The 20,667-nt window shown below is 51.5% G+C and overlaps 6 protein-coding genes across 6 annotated transcripts; 5 read left to right on the plus strand and 1 right to left on the minus strand.

The window, feature by feature from the left end:
• Positions 1 to 637: 637 nt before the first annotated feature.
• PG985_005079 (uncharacterized protein) lies at positions 638 to 1,395 on the plus strand (the record flags this gene model as incomplete). The annotated part of the gene is made up of 2 exons (XM_066824848.1): positions 638 to 1,055; positions 1,118 to 1,395. The coding sequence occupies 2 exons, from the start codon at positions 638 to 640 to the stop codon at positions 1,393 to 1,395; spliced, it is 696 nt and encodes a 231-aa protein (XP_066688008.1).
• A 1,062-nt stretch (positions 1,396 to 2,457) lies between these two features.
• On the plus strand, positions 2,458 to 4,298 carry PG985_005080 (cytochrome P450 4V3; the record flags this gene model as incomplete). Its single annotated transcript, XM_066824849.1, has 4 exons — positions 2,458 to 2,475; positions 2,582 to 3,114; positions 3,192 to 4,100; positions 4,169 to 4,298. Coding segments are annotated over 4 exons (1,590 nt in total), but the record flags the coding sequence as incomplete, so codon positions are not given.
• A 104-nt stretch (positions 4,299 to 4,402) lies between these two features.
• On the minus strand, positions 4,403 to 7,177 carry PG985_005081 (uncharacterized protein; the record flags this gene model as incomplete). Its single annotated transcript, XM_066824850.1, has 5 exons — positions 4,403 to 6,138; positions 6,195 to 6,234; positions 6,285 to 6,385; positions 6,442 to 6,891; positions 6,949 to 7,177. 5 exons carry the CDS (start codon positions 7,175 to 7,177, stop codon positions 4,403 to 4,405), a joined length of 2,556 nt encoding a protein of 851 aa, XP_066688010.1.
• A 2,398-nt stretch (positions 7,178 to 9,575) lies between these two features.
• PG985_005082 (uncharacterized protein) lies at positions 9,576 to 11,640 on the plus strand (the record flags this gene model as incomplete). Its single annotated transcript, XM_066824851.1, has 6 exons — positions 9,576 to 9,768; positions 9,812 to 9,908; positions 9,973 to 10,484; positions 10,728 to 11,140; positions 11,197 to 11,370; positions 11,431 to 11,640. The coding sequence occupies 6 exons, from the start codon at positions 9,576 to 9,578 to the stop codon at positions 11,638 to 11,640; spliced, it is 1,599 nt and encodes a 532-aa protein (XP_066688011.1).
• Positions 11,641 to 12,786: 1,146 nt separating this feature from the next.
• Positions 12,787 to 15,933, plus strand: PG985_005083 (uncharacterized protein; the record flags this gene model as incomplete). Its single annotated transcript, XM_066824852.1, has 7 exons — positions 12,787 to 12,947; positions 13,014 to 13,347; positions 13,403 to 13,731; positions 13,791 to 13,963; positions 14,020 to 15,206; positions 15,259 to 15,788; positions 15,846 to 15,933. 7 exons carry the CDS (start codon positions 12,787 to 12,789, stop codon positions 15,931 to 15,933), a joined length of 2,802 nt encoding a protein of 933 aa, XP_066688012.1.
• A 3,347-nt stretch (positions 15,934 to 19,280) lies between these two features.
• On the plus strand, positions 19,281 to 20,504 carry PG985_005084 (uncharacterized protein; the record flags this gene model as incomplete). The annotated part of the gene is made up of 5 exons (XM_066824853.1): positions 19,281 to 19,307; positions 19,372 to 19,457; positions 19,514 to 19,525; positions 19,579 to 19,649; positions 19,723 to 20,504. 5 exons carry the CDS (start codon positions 19,281 to 19,283, stop codon positions 20,502 to 20,504), a joined length of 978 nt encoding a protein of 325 aa, XP_066688013.1.
• Between the last annotated feature and the right edge of the window lie 163 nt (positions 20,505 to 20,667).

Consider the following 20,667-nt stretch of genomic DNA (forward strand, 5'->3'; position numbering starts at 1 on the left):
AGCTAGTAGGATGCTCGGTGGCGTTCACTGTATCCACGCGCTTAGGCCGTTAACATAACTGGCGCTTCTACTCATTCCTCTATTTGCTCTGGTGTTCGATGTAGCGAAGTATCGGCACGGTCAAGCGCGTGATAGGAGTTGCAGGGTGTTTTTGGATACACTCGCCAAGGAAGCTGCCCAGCCATGTTCTGTCGACTTCAACTTGAAGGAATGCCGTTGTGAGTATCAATCTTGTTTTGCGTTAGCCTGCCTTCTCGGCTGTGTTGAAGGCTGGCTAGCCTTGGAAGTTAACTTTGACCACGTTGACGCCTCGTCATATCCACCAATCCTAAGGAAGTTACACACCTACACCACAGCCATGGCGGCAGTACTCACGATCTCGCCTCAGTCTAGAGCCATGTTCAATCATGTGGTAAGCCGACTCTTGAGTATATAGTCACACTGTAATCCACGATACTTGACAATAACCATCCACTCACACACTTCACATCATTCGCCTACATTCATACTACAAACACTCGCTCATAGTAATATCAGTTTCCTTATTATAATCAACGTTCTTCTCAATCCCACTTCTTTCTATATATTCTCAGCTTGTCTCTATATCAGACTTAATTCCCAACTCCAAACCGCAAAAATGAAGTTCTTCGCCCCCATCGTCGTCCTCTCCGCCACCGCCGTCGTCGAGGCCCAGCTGGGATCCCTGCCCCCGTCCGCCATGACCCACAAGCGCGACATGGGCGAGCTCAACGTCGTCATGGGCCAGGTGCTCAACGGCCTCGCCGGCCTCCAGCAGGTCTCGCGCAACTACGAGGGCGGCCCCGGCGGCGACATCAAGTCCGGCATGGACGGCGCCCTGGTCGAGGTCAAGAGCGCGACCCAGACCTGCAAGAAGATGGGCAAGGTCACCATGAGCCAGGCCGAGGGCTTCCGCCCTACCGCCGAAAAGCTCACCACCGCCGGCGACAACCTCGTCGTCACCCTGACGAGCAAGGTGCCCCTTTTCAAGAAGAACCACATCTGCGGCCCCGTCCTTGGCTGGTTCGGCGAGCTTGGTATGTCACACAACCCCCTTGCTTGATCCATTACTCTCTGTACTAACCCTTCCGTGTAACAGGCCAGAACGTTGGCGTTCTGATGCAGAGCGTCGCGGACGTCTTCCCCACCAACAGCAGCGCCACCGAGATCTCCGCCTTCAAGGCCAAGTTCGCCAACCTCGGCGAGCAGCTCAAGGACTGCGCCGGCAACGCCACCGAGCCCGCCGCCACCGCGACCAAGAAGCCCACCGGCGCCGAGGTTACCAACCAGCCCCAGTCCGTGTCCCACAGCGGCGCCAGCACCATGGGTGTCTCCGTCCTCGCACTGGCTGCTGCCGCCGCCGCCGCTCTTCTGTAACCGGGGGTTTCCTACCACAGAGATCAGCATATATGGTCTTGCCTGCTGGACAGGCTCGACCTAGTCAAATAAGAAAGAGGGATGGTATTGAAGCTGGTGGATCTGCCTGAGGCAGGTCACACAAGTACCACCCACCACTGCGCCGCAACCGAAGGCCGCCCTTTACGGAGACTTCTCTCAACACCCACTTTTCCTTTGTGAAGTGATTCATTCATTAGAGTCGGATTTGGTGGGGGGCGATGTATATTTTTGTCTCTTTGAGACTCCGGTATACTTCGAGTTTATAGATATTTGTATCAAGTAGATAGATAGCATAGATAGATAAACTTTTGCTTTTTAATGGCAACTTATCCTGCATCCTGCTGTTCTGATGACAACGTGCTGCTGCTGTCCGCACATGTTCCACGGCAATTCGATTTTTAGTACCGTAACACCCAGTAGTTTGGAGCATGTGACGCTCCGAGCGCTTTTGATACGAACGTTGGCTATGCGACGGTGTAAACCAACCCCGATCGAGATTGCGTCAGAGCTTGCGTTCACCCCGCCCTGTGTTGCTTGAAGTGATTGCATGGTTATCGGTAGTTACATTGATTCGTACTGCCACTTCAGTATTTTTGTAGGTACATGTTTGGCAAGGTTGGGTTTGGTAGTCATCTTATAAGGACCATGTACGAGTGCATAGGTAACAATAGATCAATCCCCTTGCATTGCATCCTGGACCAGTCCGTTCCCTTGCATGTCATCCTGACCCATGACAGACCCGGAACTTAGTCACACCCACTCTGCTCGGGTGAAGTGGGTAAGAACCCCTCTTTCCGCCCGAAACCCGACAGTCAAGACATCTGAACTTTATTAAGAAACCGGAGCGGCGCTGTTGATCTGGCTTCGACTTTTGGCAAATACTATGTACTGGCCTTAGTATTGCATGCAATGGTGTTTGATACCCCCAGCTTGCCGCAAGGCAGCATCAAGGTAGTCGCGCAGTCGCTACTGCTTCTCGCCGCATTCATATTTGCTCAGTTCCTTGGAGTAGGAATACGTGATCGCCTCAAATTTCGCAGATTTATAAAGCAGGGCGTTGTAAGTTCAGTCTCTTCACTTCAAGCGGTTTCCGACAGACGACAGCAGCGCTTCGGACACCGAGCCCCTTTTGAGAATATGACTAATAATCATCCTCCCATCACAGCCAATAGCCCAGCCGCACTCGCTGCTATGGGGCCATCTCCCCCTTCTCATGCAGCTTCGCAAGAAGCTCCCCAAGGATGTCCACCACGCCGAGCCCGTCATCGAGATGCTCGAGAACTGGCAGCAGTACTTCCCCGGCGCCAAGAAGTGCCCGCCCTTCGTGGCCTTGGACATGTGGCCGATGCGCAAGGCCATGCTGCGCGTGAGCGACCCGCAGCTGTCCCAGCACTTCACGACCGAGAAGCTGGCGCCGCGCGGCCAGACGTCCAAGGACTTCATGACGCCCATTTCCCTCGGCCTGGACCTCATCTCGACCGACATCCCGACGCACCGCGTGTGGCGGTCCCGGTTCGCGCCGGGGTTCCTCCCGCGCAACCTGCTGACCCACATGCCGGCCCTGCTCGAGGAGATCGGCATCTTCACGGCCAAGATTGAACGGCAGGCCGGCAAACCCCAGGGGTCCTGGGGTAAGGTATTTCAGTTGGAAGACTGGGCGACGAGTGTGACTTTTGATGTGATTGCCAGGGTGACAATGTTAGTTGAACGCCTCCCGTCTCCAATGAGACCCAGAAGCGCGAACTATATACGTGTTATGCTAACGTTGGTCCCAGCGATGTGAAACTGGGAGAGCAGCTCAGCGATGGCCCCGGTCCATTCCGCGACGCCTTGCAGACCCAGATCCTCCAAATGAAGGAAAAGAACCTACTCAACCGAGTCAAAAAGCTGAACCCCCTCGTGCACATTGCCAAGTGGAAGAACCACCAAACCATGGGCAAGCTGCTTAGGCCGAAAGTGCAAGCCCGCATCGACTCCATGGGGGACAGCAACGCGATCCACGACGACAAGACCGTCATCGACCTCGTCTTCAAGCGGTATCAGGAGAACTGCGCCCGCAAAGGGGAGCCCGTGACGCCCGACAAGCTCTTCGTCGAGACCATCATGTCGAACCTCAAGGTCTTCATCTTCGCCGGCCACGACACGACCAGTAGCACCATATGCTTCTCCCTGTACGAGCTGTCGCGGCACCCCGAGATCCTGGCCCAGGTCCGCCGGGAGCACGACGAAGTCTTCGGCGCCGACCCCCTCGCCGCGCCCGCCCTGCTGCGGGAGCACCCGCACAAGATCAACGACACGCCCTTCACCCTTGCCGTCATCAAGGAGACGCTGCGGATGTACCCGCTCGCCGGCACGTTCCGGGAGGGCACGCCTTTGACGGTCTTGCACGCCGAGGAGGGCGGTGCGCCCGTGTCGGCCGAGGATTTTGACCTGATTGATGGCGTGTGGGAGCTGCACTATCGACCCGATCTCTGGCCGCGCCCGCGCGAGTTCCTGCCCGAGCGCTGGCTGGTGCCTCAAGGCGATCCCTTGTTCCCCGTGCCGCACGCCTGGCGGGCGTTTGAGCATGGGCCCATGAACTGTATCGGCAAAGACCTGGCCCTGCTGGAGGTCCGGCTCGTCCTCGTACACGTCGCGCGGCGGTACGATTTCGAAACTGCCTGGGAGGAGTGGGATGCGATCCAGTAAGTCATACATACTCGCTCTGGTCCAGTGAGGAATCTGGCGCTTTTGATACTAATTCCAGAGACAGGGGCTACAAGGAACCCAACATCGACCGCCTGCGGGGCGAACGCGCCTACAGGTCTATGCGTGCCGGAGGGTTGTCGAAACCTAAGGATGGGCTTCCTGTTCATGTGAGGCACAGCTCTTATTCAAAGTAAAGCGGTACGGCTCAGGTGGAATGTCCATTGATTTAATATTGTTGGATGGGTGGCCAACTCTCGTGCTCAAGTCTCCCCGAGTCGCGGTGGGGGCCTGGAGACTCCTAGTCGATATGCGATCGGTAATTCCAGTCATCCAAGTCGATGATCTCTTCGTAGGTGACCGGTTCACGGCCCCTCGCTCTTTGATATAAAATGTTCAAGTGATCCCATATTAGGCTGATCTGCTGCGTTTGTAACTTGATGGCCAGCACCAATACCACAATCGCGAACACCAACATGAGAATAGCCAGCAGCAAGACTATGGTAGGTATGACGCCAAGCTGGAGGGGTGTCGCGGCAGCGCCCTGGCCATCGTTGCCGAACTCCAGGCCCGTGAGCAGCACGATGCAGGCCGTCCATCCCGTAAAGGCCCGGCTACCCTTGCCCTTGCCCGTCTTGTCGCTGTACTGCTCCCAGACGAACCCGGTCGTCGCCCAGCTGTCGTAGACCGTCTGCACGACGTTTCGTCGGAGCTCTGCACCGAGCCTCGCAGCGCGGCTCTTCTCGGGCCCGTCCGCCAACGAGAGAGCGTGCAGCTGCTGTACGGCCAACACGTTCATGTTCATCCAGACCGCGCCGCGCCAGTAGTCTTCGACTTTGCCGTAGAACTCGTCCGCGAGGCTGAGGCTGCGGAGTCCGTGGGGCGACCAGAGCTTGCTGGGGTCGGAAAGGAGATTCAGTACAGCGGGGAGGCGCGGGTGCTCCGGTTCCATCAGGCCCAGGAGGAACGGCATAAGGGAGATGTAGCCCAGGTGGCACACTCGCTCGTACTCGCCTTTGGAGCTGATGCTCGCGTCGCAGTAAGCGGCTGACTTCTCATCCCAATGCAAGACATCCAGGTTGCGCTTGATTTCTTCGAGGTGCTTCGAGTATTTGGCCACGCCAGAATCGTGATCTAGATGCTGGGCAAGCTGGAGAAGGGATTTGGCGGATGCGCCGACCCAGGCAAGGGCATCGAGGTGAAGCTCCCCGGGGTGCGGCGGGCTCGCTCGTGGGTAGTCGTCGAGCCCACTCGTCATTGTATGAGTTGGTGTGCGGCCGCGCCAGCGATAGCCTTCCCCGGAAACAGCGTTTGCTGGCCTCGAGTACTTCGTGCTGAAGTTGCCTGCCTGGGTTCGACGAAACCACTCGTAATGCCTGTCAAACAGTGGAAAAAGCTTATCGAGACTTGGCAGGTCCGCGCTATCATCAGAAGGGGTGATATATTGCGAAGGGTGGCCAAAGTACGGCGAAGCCTTGGTGACTTTGGACAGGATGATGGGTAGCAGCAGCGAAAGGGTGGGTGGGTTGGCGTGATGCGGGTATTGGACCTGGAACTTCTCGGGGACCTTGCTGCGGGCCTCTGGTCCCAAGATCTGCTCGCGTGCTATCCAACCATCATCGTCCATAAGCTCTAGCCATGACTGTATGACCGACACGGCAAGGTCAATGTCCCACTCTATAATGGGGAGCAAATGAAAACCTTCGTCCCATAGAAAGCCCCTTGGAAAGAACGGCCTGGACGGCGTGAAGGATAGGAGCTGGGTCGGCGATGTAGTTGCAATCTCAGCCCGCGACATGGCTTGCTCTGCTTTCTTCCAGAAGTCCATATCCACCTCTGCATACTCCGGAGAACTAGTGTTGTCGATCTTGCTGTCGCCATGGAAGTAGCCCAGGCCTCCAAGTAAATTCGAGAGCAAGCTTGCCGTGAACTTCATGTAAGCTTCACCCTCGAAAACCGTGCTCACGGGAAACACGTTTCGTAGCCTATCATCGAACTGGGATATTGAGGTGCTGAGTACTGTGTTGATGTCCGGAGCTGTGAAGGAATGGGTCAGTGACACCATGCTTACCACTATCTGAAATATAACTTACAGACTGGACGTAAGCCCCTCGGCTTATAAATGAACTCAACCTATATAATATAAGCTTATATCATGCCAGATAAGAGTCAAACTACCTTACCTGGAAAGGGCCTTCGAAGGTCATTTGTAAGAACTGCATGTTTCCAGGGCGATTGTTGGAGATGACGTCGCGGTTGGCTGTGATCTGGTCCGTGAATGCAGCTGCGATCCATTGAATATAAGCTGAGCTCTCCTCGAATATTGAAACAGAGACTCACATTTTGCTTGCCATATCTGATCCTCAGGCATAGAAGCTTGACGCACCACGGGCTCCCCGACGAGCTTGTTGGTAGCCCTACCGGATGCCCAGAACTCATAGTGACCAAGTTCGGGAAATCCCCCCTCACACGTAATGTACGCCGACTGGTCGTCACTCAATGCCTCTGGGGATTCTTGACACTTCAAATTTTTACCTTCTTCGATGTTGAGGTGTTCTTGCGCGATGTGGAATGCGACCATAGTTTTGACAGTGCCAGGGGCATCGTTCCTGGGAGTGCCGCTTACACGAACAGCCCAGGATTCCCCATCTGCCGACTTGACAAAGTCTGTTTGGAGATCGAGGTGAAGCTCCTGGTCATGGACGAGCTGTGAGCCCCCTGTCCGAACATCGTACTTAGTCCAGCCATAACCCGCCATTCCCTCGTCTTGCTCGCATGTGTCGCGGAGCGCTTGACTTGATTGTCAGCACGTTGGTCTTTCCTCCCATTGAACGAGACGAGACTTACATCGCACAATACTGTCATCATTATCTCCGCGTGCCCACATCAAGCCCATGAGTAGGGAGTCGGGCACGGGGAGGCGAACCCCGAAGTATAGGTTTGGTCGGTATGGCGCCCATGTCCGCCAGCTGGTTTTGGCGGGAGGTCGCTCCTCTTTTGGGGATGATGCGGCGGCGGCGAAGATGAATAGAATTAATACTATCCAGCTGTATGCCAGACGGTATACAGAGTACATAGCGGTTAGGCGGCTGACATGAAAGGCAAGGATCGATGGTTTGCCGAATCGGGTAGCCTTCGAACGGGCTGATAAATAGTGGCAGCCATTTCCATCAATGCTCCTGGGCTCGCTTAAGTCTAAGTACGCGTTAGTGGGGCGGCCACCCAGGGTATGCCCAACTGTGTTCAAGCAAGTCAATGGTAATTCCGCAGTCAGCAAATATCAACCATCGGACGTTCAACTTTGCATCGTTGATTCCGCTGACACCCACATTATTCGGGCGCCCCGAGATCGCGGTATGTGTTTCATTTACTACAAATGACATCAAGCTGGGCGCAAATCTATCGCGATAAAGTCCCCAAGTCCCCCTTATTGTGGTGCCGATGGAGACGCTGCCGGCAGCTAACAGAGCTCGCGTGCCCGTTGCAGTAGGAGCCTGTGGGGGACGGGACGACGGCAGACGGGACGCTAAAAACCAAGCCGACCTAGCAACTAGGGTGCCAACTGCCGTTCTTCAAGATGCATGGCGTCATTCCAATCTTGTAGAAACAAGGGGTTTTGCGGACTTGGATTTCGGGTATTGCAAACAGAGAACGAAGATACCATTTCCTGATTTATTCTGTATCCATTGACACGTGGAAATTCCATGCTGAAACGTATGCTGCGATATCTGGTCAATTGCCCAAGAGCGCGAGACCCTAACAGACAGGCCGGCGCATAGTGGACGCTGGTTATTATGGAGTGATGCCGACAACCGAACTGGCGCGAATCCTACGTTTTGTTCGGCGCATACCGAACCCCATTGCTTGCCCGCGTCAAGCTGTTGGGACCACGCACTCGATTGAGTCGTCGCACGATACGAGCCGCCGACAAACCCCATATCGCTACGTTATAACGTAGCGCGCCTAGGATTATCCCGAATAACTGAGCCTAGCATGCCTGTGGTACATGCCGCCGATGGGAAACGCCCAATATGCGCCTTTGTTCTACCACAAGGCAGGTCGCTCCTTGCCTCTGACTCACGCCTGGGTTACACATAGGACAGAGATATGTAGGGCAGTCAAGATTGCCCATTTGCTGGGAGACATCCCAGTCGAGAGGTGATTAGCTGGTCTTATGCAGGCGGATATCCATGACCGATGATTTGGCACACCACACTGCCTTCTCGCAGGGAAGACTCCAACCAGCGTCGGGCCAGAAATGAGGATGAGGCTCTGCTACCCCTCATCATGAGAATCCGGTGTGCTGTGCTGGCAACTTTCTGCATGAGCCATGAGATCGGGGAGCTGCGACAAGTAGGTGCATGGGCGGCCGGCAGGACGTAGTGTTGGGGTAGGGGCATCCGACCGGCCATGTTGCTCTCAGCACATAAATGTGTTCTTGTCCTTTCTGAAATCAATCGAAATCACGGATCGAGACTTAGCTGAGAGCAGAACATGTAGAAATCTTCCTACACAAATATTGCATTTCATTCGCCATGGCGCAAACCAAAGAAGTCGAGTATGTGCAAGAGACTATCTCGAACTACAATCTGAGGCGCGACAAGCTGGAGAAGTGGCTCAGCGAACAGAAAAAGTTCGAGGGGTGTTCCATCACTATCGATGTAAGGCTTTACTCTCCCTTCGCTAAGCCTTAACAGGGCACTCGGCTAACCGCAAGGCATAATGGTAGTCCATCGACGACTTCTTCGTCATCGAGGTTCCTGGAGGGCTTTCTGAGGTTTGTGGTGTTAGCTTGATTTGCGAACAGAACATCCGGATGCTGACACACGGCTATGATAGGCTGACAAGAAGGCACTGGGTAAGCTTCGTAGGAAGCCGAGAAAGACTTAGGGATTTTCAAGAGAACGCTACCGGGGTCTCAGAAGGATGTATCTCAGCATTCGTGCCCGGTGCGGCCTCTGGAATCAGCCGCAGGGGTAATATGGTTTCTTTGGATGTCGGACACAGGCGTACATGAGGCAGACTATCTCAACTCAATCAATTCGGTCTTTTGGTGGCATTCTAGAAAACAAGGCTCAGTAGATATGTGGACAAGTACTTGTGATCTACCGCAGTCCTAGATGTTCACTGCGCCCCAAGTTTGGGGACGTGGGCGAGATCGTTTGCTGTAATGAGGCACTATTGGACGGTGGCATTCGCTGGCAAGGGGGCCACATGCGCCCGACAGCAATCAGCCGTACGTACCCAGCAGCCCAGCTGAAAATGCGACAACAATGAGACAGCAATGCCTTCTTGAAATGCCACATTGGCGGTATGGTGAAATACACCGATGTCCTGAGCGCAGGTAGTTTTGGTAGAAGGATTCTACGGACGTTTTATAAGGTCTTAGTCGCCGGCTATCCCGATCAGAAGAGGAGCATGCACAAACACCCGTGAACAGGGATCCTACCACTTGAAGTATCTTGCATCTCACAATGGCCAGTCCCGAGCGATCGTTCGATGATTCTTGTCACAATTTCCTGCATTATCCCAAGAACCTTGTTGTTGGTCGAAATTTTGATCACATCTTAGCGGCTTACACTCAACGATTACACAATGAGAATGATCGCCTGTTCGACGAAGAATATGCCGAAGTCGCATTCTGGGAATTACATCGAGGGGCGTCTTGTTAGTTCAGCTCTAGTTCTCTGCATACACACCTTTCTAATAGATCATGCCACAGCGTTCCGGGCGACAACAGCCAAGGAGCTGGATGGCCTAAAGAACCACGTATCCGGGAGTCAAAAAGATCCCCTGTGTAGACATGTGTAAGTCAACGCGCTCCCCATAATAGCATCAAGTTCGTATGAGTTATTGACTCGGGTGAACCAGCTTCCTATCGGCCGACAACTCGCGAGCACCCTTGAACTGCTCAGGGCCCATGCTTAAATACATGCTATCATACCATCAGACTATGCCACATTATCTTGACCTCCTGTTTTCCTTCGGCGAGCAGGATCTACCACGAGATTTCTACTATACCTCGTTCGAACAAGAGTCACTTCCGTCGCCCCACGACGAAACTACTCTAACCTTGCCTGACCAAGGGCGCTCAGGACACGAGTTCCGCCAATGCTATAATCTCTGGTCTGTAGAAAAGACAGAGAAAGATGGCGTGCCAAACTACGCCTTATGGCAGATCCGGCAGACAGCGACATATCACGCCTTCGATACAGAGTCTGGGAACTCTCTGTGGATCAGTATGAAAGCCAATGATTGCATTCGCAAGCGAATCGAAGCGGCGACCAAGAGTTTCCCACCAATGCAACAGCAGTCGATGTTGACCTTTGAGGGGGCATTCGCGGCCAATCTATTCACGCACCTGATCTCGTTTGAATGGTGCAGTGAGAACTGGCGCTGGTACATCAGTGCACTCGGAGACTCGATGCGCAGCATTTAAATCAAGACTGAGGTTCCCAAACTCGACCCTCTTGATTTGCCTCAGTACAAGGACTCGGCCAAATTCAAACCGGCCAATATCCTCCGTATGGTCTCTGGATTTGGTGATTCGGCCAAGACATCCAAGCCGACAAATACGACCTCGCGACTGCAATTCGCTTTCAAGAACTGTCTTCCGTCTCTCACAGCGTCGAAGTCTGCTGCACCGACCAATGCATTGACCGGTCCAAACATTCCGCTTCAACAAATCCAGGGGACAGGAGGACTGGCTGCTGCCAAACAGCCCAACTCAAGCCAGTCGGACCCCTTCAAGCCCTTGAATTTGTTTACATTTGGGGAATACCAAACGCTCCAGCGGATTGGCGAGCGGCTCCAAGAGGCCCATCTTGTTATCGGCCTTAACATTGGCATAATTGACAAGATCGCGAGTTCTTATGGCTCGTTGGCAAAGTCTGATGAAATACCACCCAAGTCTCGCAAAGCCGTGAAGTCGCACGTTAGCCAGTTTCTGTGCAGATGCGCTTCGATCCGCCAGAACCTCAAGACCCAGCAACAGCGGCTAGAAGTACAGATTCAGATACTGGAAGGCACCAAGAGCCTGGTTAGTATTGCAGTCCGTTTTTAATTGGCGAGTCCCATCTGACTCTTCTCAAACAGTTTAACAATATCATGGAGTTCCGCAACACCGAGATCAACAAGTCCTTTGCCCTCAACCAGTACTGGTCCAACATGACGATGCAGAAGATAGCCCAAAGAACTGCACACGAGACCGCTTCCATGCACATCATCACACTAGTGACCCTGATCTTTCTTCCGGGCACATTCGTTGCAGTAAGGCTGGCACTACTGTCTCGTGTGGGCCGCACCCAACGCACTCTAACAAATCTACAGACCTTTTTTAATGGTGGCAACTTCAATTGGGACAGCGGGGATGCTGGTGGGCCCCCATGGCATTTCAACTCGGAAGTGTTCGAGCTATTCATGGAGGTAAGCTTGCCGCTGATGGCATTCGTGATTATTGTCTGGTTTGGCGCATACTGGTGGGCAAGGGGTACTTCCCGAAAAGAACTGGAGGATATTGAAGTAGGGAAGATATCGTGACATAGACTGTTCAGCTTGATACGTAACGATCTTTTGGCTGGTCAAGCAGCGGTAATATGAAGTATGTGTATCACACTCTTAGCAGACGAGCAGTTGTGAGTGTCAGTGAGTTGCGTCTACTTGAGATGGCCATAGCCAAGAGTTGGGGTCTGCCCTGTCTCCAGACACGAATGTCTCACTCGCAGGTAATTCCCCTTTCAATCTCTGGTGGCTTAGGACTCGGCTGTAAGGCGCCACTGTCAAGAATATTGATTTGCTTTTTGGTAGACCCAACACAGCCCATTATAAAGTGTCTCCAGACCTGCACAGCAGCTCGTGGCTTGCTGGCGCTGTTTTTCGATTGGGTCTTGCAGGGTCCCTGACCGTGGGGCTGCTCACCGCAGGTAAGGAAGTCACGTTGTGTCAGCCATTTGTAGTAGTAGTAACAACAGCGGCCTTGGTGAACCGGAGGGAGAAGGGAGCCCAGCCAGCAGCGACTTGGATCATCCTCTCCCTAGGCATAATCGTTCGCCAGCCAAAGTCAACGAGGATGACATCAATTCGACGGACATTGATGCTATGACCTATTGGAACCCTGCTTGGAATAGGCAGCAAAGGAGCTTTTCGAAGAGTCTTTTCACACCTGATTGCCTTGTTGTTGCCTTGCGGCCGGCTCATTCACCCGCACCGCCTCACTCCAAAGCTATCACCCGCCCAAGAACCATAGCAACCCCATCTTATTGCTGCCAACTCTTTTGGCGGCTGGGGTAGCTTGCGAACCATCAATCAGCATCCCCCAAACACAATCTTAGGAGAGGAGAAAAAGCCAGCTGAAAACGTCCAGACACCCCCAGCCTGATCGTTCTTCCAATTGCTTTACATACCTACCTATTTAGCTGCAACCGAGCCCCTCGGGTTATTTCGTCGCATTCGCTGCCTGCGGATTTGAATCCATCGCACTCGTCAACAAACTCCTCACAGTCGTTGACAACCTTCATTAATGAATGTCCTACCCCTATTAGAGTGTCACTCCACTTTAACCTTGTTCACTGCTGTAAACATCCCTTGCGAAACTACCAGTTCTATATCTGCGCCAATAAATGCCGACACCCTCCCTTATCTAAGGAGTCTGTGCTTTGTTTGACAAGGAGAGGGTGCAACACCACCATGAGCCTTCTCCGGACAGGTTCCGGACTCAAGCCCGACAATCCATTCCCAATCTATGTTACAAACCACGGCAACGAAGGTCGAGACGGCAATGGAACGAAACAGTCCTATATTTCCTCCACAGCCGTCCGAGAATATTGGGATAGCGATGCCATAGACATGTATGTTCAACCTGTGCATCATCATCATGTTGTGGATACAGAAAGGATTCAGGAATACTATTTCAGGGTGCTTTCCACGCTCGTAACCATCGACAGCGTTGAGTACATTGAATACTTCCTCCACAATGGCATTGATGACGCAAGGCTTCCACTGCTGGAACAGCCTTCTGCACTAGCCATACCTTCCATTCCAACGCAGTGGTGGGGTGTCTTCTACGACGCGCAATGGCAATTCTGCCCTGTTGAGTTCAGTGCAGAGAAGGGGCTACCTGGACACGCTCTGAACCAAAAGCAAATATGGCCAATCAAAGCTGCTGAACCTTTGACAGGTGGTCAAGACGAGGCAGTAACATCCTACAAAGTGACGGTGGATCGTGATTGCATCCAGCTTATGGGACAGGTAAGTATCACTCTTCAATTTTATAATTTACCACACACTAAGTCAGACAACCTAGGACAACTGCTGCGTCTTCAAAGAGTATACAGGAAGGGGTTACGAATCGTACGAGAAGGAGGTCGAAGCATACAAAAACTTGGCAAGACACAACTCTCAGGCCATCATACGATGTTATAACTGGTTTGTGCAAGCTGGCAAGTACACCATCATACTCGAATATGCCGACCTTGGGAGTCTTATCGAATTTTGGGAATCCACGCATGAGCCGACGCTGCCGAGGGATATTGACACGCTGTGGACCTGCTTTTTCGAATTGCTGAAAGGACTAGCAGTCATACACAGTAACCTTCCACGTACCCGAGAGCTGGAAGGCCTGAAGATGTTTGGGTAAGAGGAGCTGAACCTAGGTGCTTGTCGAGCACTGAGACCGTCTAACACCGTCACAGAATGCATTCTGACATCAAACCTGGCAACATACTTGTCTCGTCGAAGGCAGGTTCATCCAGCCCGTATGATGTTTTCTTCAAGATTGCCGACTTTGGTCTGAGCCGTACAAGGCCTGTCATTGCCGGCAGCCCAAACCCGATAGACATAGACTCTGGAGGTTCCCGGATGTACAGTCAGTGCCATTTCGACAATTTCAAACCGCTTTGGGGATATACTTACATCTACCAGATCCTCCTGAGACTACTCGACGCGCTGAATGGGTCGACAGTCTTCCCATCCAAGTGGGACAACCCCTAGACATATGGGGAATGGGATGCGTGTTCAGTGAGATGGCTTCATGGATGGTTGGCGGTCCGCCAGAACGAATGCGATACCGTCTATTGAGGAAGGAGAAGACAACAAAAGAGCTGGAGGATGCTGGTTATTCCGCCTGTTTCCATGACGGTGAAGCACCGTTGCCCTTGGTGAAGGATTACCACAGCACAACCTTGCTACAATCCTATCGCATCGGTGATTCGAAATCTTTCCAGATCGGGCAGATGGTATTCAAGCACATGCTTCTCAAAGACCCAGACAGCCGGATGACCGCCCGGCAGCTATGTTCGCGTGTCGCGAGCCTTGACGAAGAATACCTGCCTCTCGACGTCGCACACAGCAGCAAGTCCTTGAGGCCTGGCACCTTCACCTACCCAAGTCACTCCATCAATGCTAGCCATAGCAGGACCTCTTCGAGAGAGATGGGAGACCGCTTCAGCTTCAGCCCCCCGCAAAGCTCTCCGTTGACGGATGGTGAAACTCCCTTAACCCCAGTGTCAGATCGAGCCTATCCCCACAATGTTTCCGAGTTTAGTCCTTCGCCTCATCAGCCTCCTGCGCTAGATTCTACCTACTCACCGCCAAGAATTGCCCAGTACCATACGACTCCCACAAAGAAACCGCAACGGCAATTGAGCCACAGGCTGATAAACGGACTGGAAACGCAGCTTCCAGAGTCTTACCCTCATAACATATCTGGACCGAATTACCAAACCCTTGAGAGGACAAATACTGTATCCAGTAGACCTGGCTACGATCGATATAGTGTTGATGACTCTAGAGAGGAATCCACTACGGACTACCACGGCAGTAATATGCCCATTCAGAAGCTTGGAAACAGCCCGATACGCCGGGATACACAGACACTAGGACGTAGCTCAACACAGCTGACTCAGAGGGAAGACGGTCGCGTGAAAGCGTTGAGCCGACAGGAGACTGAAGAGCTGGAAAAGGTCGACTACACAACCATTCTCCGATGGATGTCCGAGAAACGAAAGGCATTCTCTTCATTTCGTGGTTCTTCTAAAGCCAACTCTACAAATGCACCGTGGCGCCGACGACTCGAGAGTGCTAAAGCGACACTTGGCAAACGGGAGCTGGTAAGTAAATATCTGGGGATTGACACCGACCACAGACTAATTGAATTTCCAGATCTTTATTATTGACGACTCCACCGACATGCGAGTGCACTGGGAAGACGTGGTGGGCCTGTTCAAAGCCTTACATTATCTGGTGAAACCGCTTGACGAGGATGGTGTCGATGTCTACTTCACATCAGATCCAAACACGTCATTCAAGAAGAGATCATGGAAATTGGCCGAGAAGTCCATCGAAGAGAAGATCGAGAAGCGGGAGCTGAAGCCGGAGCCCTGTCCAATGGAAAAGTGTCTGTCGGAGAGATTCCGAGAGATAAAACAAGTCATCGAACGCGACAGGGCAAAAGCTCGCCCCACGAGCTTATTCGTACTGAGCAATGGCAACTGGGCACCGAATGACGCAGATCACGCCTGCGGCGTCGCCATTCTCATCCAAGATCTGGTCAAGAAACTCGCTAGTTCCGAGATGGACCGGTTTCAGGTATCGTTGCAGTTCGTGCGGTTCAACCCCAACTCCGAAGATATCGGCACACAACGGCTTGCATACCTCGATGATGATATCAAACAGGATTACGGGCTGGAATAGTAAGTTTATCTCTCCATCTGGCTTCGTACGTGGATTGTGCTAACTCTGGGTATTAGTGACATTGTTGATCAGAAGTACTTTGAGGCGGATGTTTGCTGCATACTCATGGGGCCTTTGGATCGAGCTAGTGACGCGACTCAATGATCTATACCCTTTCACTCCATGAGGTTTCCAAGTCGGGAATACGCTTCAAATTAGAACTGTTCACACATCCAGAAAGGACAGGGTGGAATGCCTACAACACAGACTTGATTGACATGGTTTCAAGTGCTTTAGAAGCATTTGAGACGCTTGATGGTGAATATGAGCCAATTCAAAGACCACGAAGCGGCGATTGTATATAGAGGAGAGTTCTAAGCGGCTCTAACGAGTTCGTTAGGTCTCTGATATAGAATGACTAGAGTAAATGTTACCCCTAGCGAGATTATAGATCTACAAGGCAGCCTCGCCTGAATAATCAACCTTCAAGGAGCTGCATCTATTGTATCTTGAGTCAGCCATATTGGGTTTCTGAGTTGTCGCCGAGCAAACCAGGATCTAGTTGTGCTTCATTCGAAAGAACCCGTCCAGCTTCGGTTTCGACTGACCCGGTGTCTTTGTAATCCGTCCCCTTTTCGGGACCAACCTACGAGTTGAGGGTTTCATGCTAGGCCTTTCTTACGCGAGTGAGTTCGCCCGTAACTCGATTGAAATGTCGTGGACCAGGAAGCTTGCCCCTTTCCAGATTTATTGACTGATGCTAAGATCACGTGGGGGAAATGTAATTATAGCTAGGTGGCCTGGACACAGACTAAATAAGTGTCTGATTCATCAGTCTCGACTTAAGTTTACTCACTCCGTTTTATTTAGCTTCTCTAGATACAGAATGTGTCGAAAGCGAAGGGCGAAGTGTAGTATATAATGTCAAATCAATTTAATTGGCGATAGGGGTCAGCTCAAGCGTGAGATCACCCAGGCGAGACCAGCCCAGATCGTAAAAGTTGCAGCAGATGTCGATTTCAATGGCCAGGCTACGACCATGCTACGTAGTGGCGGTATACATTTGAGAAAGGCCATTCCCCAAAGTAAGTGGCCTAACTCAAGTCTGCCTCAGGGGCCCTAGCCCGGACGACTGCTGCCGCTTCCCTGACCCATCCAACAAACGGCGGGAGATGAACAATCCTTGACCAGAAGGCAGGTTTTCCTCTGTTCGTATGCGTAATAGCTCCACCTGGAACTTTTTGGGCTGGGGGTGGATCGAACAAATGGCCAGCGAAAACTAGGCCAACCCAGAGCCCCTTGCTATAGATCCACGTAGAAACACAAGTTCAACAAATACGCCCATATTCTCTGGATTGCTAAGGCTCCTATCCGCTCTTCCACATGTAGGTAGTAGAAAGGTGTCCCATTAATGGGACAGCGGGGTTTAGACGGTGCTAAGTGGCCGCATCCGCATCTTTGTACCCTTTGTGCCTTATTGTATGTTGGGACTGGTGAATGTTTTCCTGTGTCCTATCATGCATGTTAGAAGATGTCAGATCACAGCGCGATTGACAATCATACATAATGCTCGACGATACGAATTGCTAACTGCAATACTACGTGGTTGCAAGCAGGAGTGATGTAACATTGGACTGCATCAATGAACGAACGTACCGAAAAGCCAGGAGGTTGCCTTCGGGTTCTACCAGCAGGCCTCACCGGTCGGTCAAGCCCTGTCCATAAGATGTGACATGTAAGCTCGGCAATTAGTATTTCGCCTGACAGGCATACTGTACATGTTACATCGTTGGCTCAATCCGGTCAGTCAGCTGGGCCAGTTACACCAATTAATATGACACCCCGCCCGTCTATACAGTAGCCGGTGACGATTCTTAAAGCTTGAAAGGCCATACTCAACTGTCGGGCGACAGGCTAAACATGAAATTACAGACCAACCTCAAATCAGCTCATAATACGTGTTCGCCATAATCAAATCCTACATGTCTGCCCTTCACTTTGTCGATGACAGAGTAGCCCCTTTTCTAGTTGAAGTGATCGTTACTCTTTAGACAGCCTTATTTCTCATGTTGCCCGGTTATCCTGTGTTGCCTAGCAACAATGAGAGATGAAGTTCATGATGTGGCAACTTAGTTACTGGCTGGCAATCACAGTATGCCTTGCAATGCCCTTCGTGATATCGTAGACACGTCTCGTGTGTTATTTAAGTACTTTCGAAGTAGACCATACAAGATTTGCGCAATGACTTGAATCACCCAAACTCTTCAAGCAATTAATGTCGAAAAGTCAAAGGTCTCTGGGGTTGGGGCCTAGATTTTTGACATGACAGACCCATTTTCATTAGCTGTTGGATCTCTCGCTATCCTTGGTGCACTCGAAGATTTGGGTAACAGACTAGATACGTACGTATCTTCAATGCGCCATGCCCCTGCCGAATTATCAGTCTTTTATGATGAAATCATCAGCTTTCATACCACATTCAACATAGCCCATGATCTGTTCTTCTCTATGCCTGAAACCAACGCCATCCAAAGAGAACAATTGAAGGGTTCCTTCATCCGGGCACTGGGCCGATTAAAGCTGTGTCTCAATGACGTGGAGACACTCATCAAACCGTTGTGGGTGCCTACCACGTCAAACCGTTTACTATTGAATAGGACTGAGTGGACACGCCAAAAGAACAAGTTTATAAGTCTGCTTGAAGATTTAAGGAACATCCGTCATGAGTTACAATGGCTGTTGACCTTAAACATAAGGCATGTTCTACTCTATAAACTATAACTAATACACTATTATAATAGATATTAAGCTAATCAGGTTGTATTAGTTGCCGATCAGTAATGGCGGCCGAGGTGCTTGACGGGATTCGCAACTCCTTATCTGCAAACCAACAATTGTCTCAAGATACACTGACGCAGATAACCCACATCTTATCTGATGAAACACGTCCCAACCAAGTTGTTACCATCTCAAATACAACGGCATCAGCAAGCGCCAACATTGATCCAGCCAACGAGGTCCATAATGCCTCTGATAAGCCAACACCTGAGGAACCAAGCACCTACCAAAACCCTACAGCGTGGCCAGTGTCAACTGATACACATCTTCAACACCACGGTCGTATCTGTGATCCCGTGATTGGAGTTTGCGATTGCGTTTGCCATTCACGTCGTGCATGGACTGTTTCACCAGTATTCGGGCTCCTCGGAACTCTATCAGTTACGTCGACTCGGAACATACCCCTTTTCAAAAGAACTTGCAGCAAAAGCACCTGCAAAGGGCCATTGAAAAGTTCGAGTATGGGGATTTATACGTTTCCCAAATGGATGAGACACCAAACCATCCACGTTTCGACCAACAACTACTCTTGCGGGCTCTCAATCACCCTTTTTGTCCAAAACAGGACCCCAGAGTTCAAAGCCAATACTCTAAGTCTATGTGCTGCCCAGGGGAACTTAGTGGCCGTCAGAGAAATACTAACAAGGAGAGAAACCTCACCGAATGATGCTGAAATGAGCCGTGGGAGGACCCCATTACACGTAAGTCAGACAGGAAAAATCTGTATGCAACATAAGTTACCCTGGTGCTAAATATCTCTTACAGGGTGCTATTGCCAATGGCCATCATGAGGTCGCTCAAGCTTTATTAAGCGCTGGAGCTAATATCAATCTCGCCGACGATTCGGGCATGTAAGCTTTTTAGTTCCCCCTTGGAATAGGTTTCATAATGCTGAACAGACAACCAGGTCTCCTGTTCAGTATGTTGGATGGCAACTCGCTACAGGTGACAAGACCCTTGCCTATCGGACAGCAATGCGCTCGTTTTTCAGCACGACAATATGGACCGAGGCACTATAATTCTCGCAGCTTCACAAAGCTGTGGTACGCTTGCTTCACGTGGACCTTGAGGACTTTCTGGACAGAAATGAACAAATGAGATCAATTGATCTTCCAGACGCAACTCAAAAGACAGCATTGCACTGGGCAGCAGAGTTGAATGATTGCGAAGCTGTTAAAACTCTTCTATTACGCAACGCCAATACATCTGTTCGAGACCATTGTGGCGACACCCCTTTCATGAAAGCTACGAGGACAGGCTGCCTGATATGCGTCAAACTCTTACTTCCTCATTCGGACCCTAACGTGTCAAATAAGACATACGAGCGACCAATTCATGTGGCTTCACAGAAGTCTGTCGATGTCGTTGAGTATCTACTTGACCATGGTGCTTTGCTGGATCCGCCGAACCAAAGTTTCACGCCCTTCGACTGGGCAGCCATGGGAAATAACGTTGAGGTTGGGAGGTATTTGCATAACTGCGGTGTTGACGTCAACAGGGCAGATAACACCGGACATACAGCCATATTTCACGCGACAATATGCTGGGCTCCAGATTTCGTTACATTGTTACTAGGCTTGCCCGAAGTCGACCTCAGTATCAAAAACAATGCTGGCGAGACTGTGTTGCATCACGTGGCCAAGCTAGGGAGCCCCTTGATAGCGAAAGCTTTCCTCGATGTCGACCACCTGCAGGGGCTAGATCCAGAGGCAATTGATTCCTCGGGTAAGACCGCTCTCGACGTGCTCAAAGCACGGTTGGAGCCGTCTGCAGGATTCGAAGACATATTTCAAAGCCTGGTTGCTAAACTCGGAACTGTTACGCATGGCCATAGAAGCGATCACGACATGGGTGGAGCCGCGCGTGAAATAGATGTAGCGCCGACGAATGAAGGGTGAAAGTCGTAAGTATACGAGGACGCTGTCTTGAAGCCAACAGGTATGGCGCAGTGGACGTCCTTAGATACACTCGAGGCGCCAAGGGATTAGTCTAAGAAACTACTACGACGAAGTCCCGGATTCAGAGGAGTTGACATGCTCGGCCTTTCTCGATTTGTCATGA

The sequence above is a fragment of the Apiospora marii genome (assembly GCF_038362585.1).
Source record: "Apiospora marii strain CBS 49790 chromosome Unknown utg000003l_segment0_segment0, whole genome shotgun sequence".
NCBI classification, from domain to species: domain Eukaryota; kingdom Fungi; phylum Ascomycota; class Sordariomycetes; order Amphisphaeriales; family Apiosporaceae; genus Apiospora; species Apiospora marii.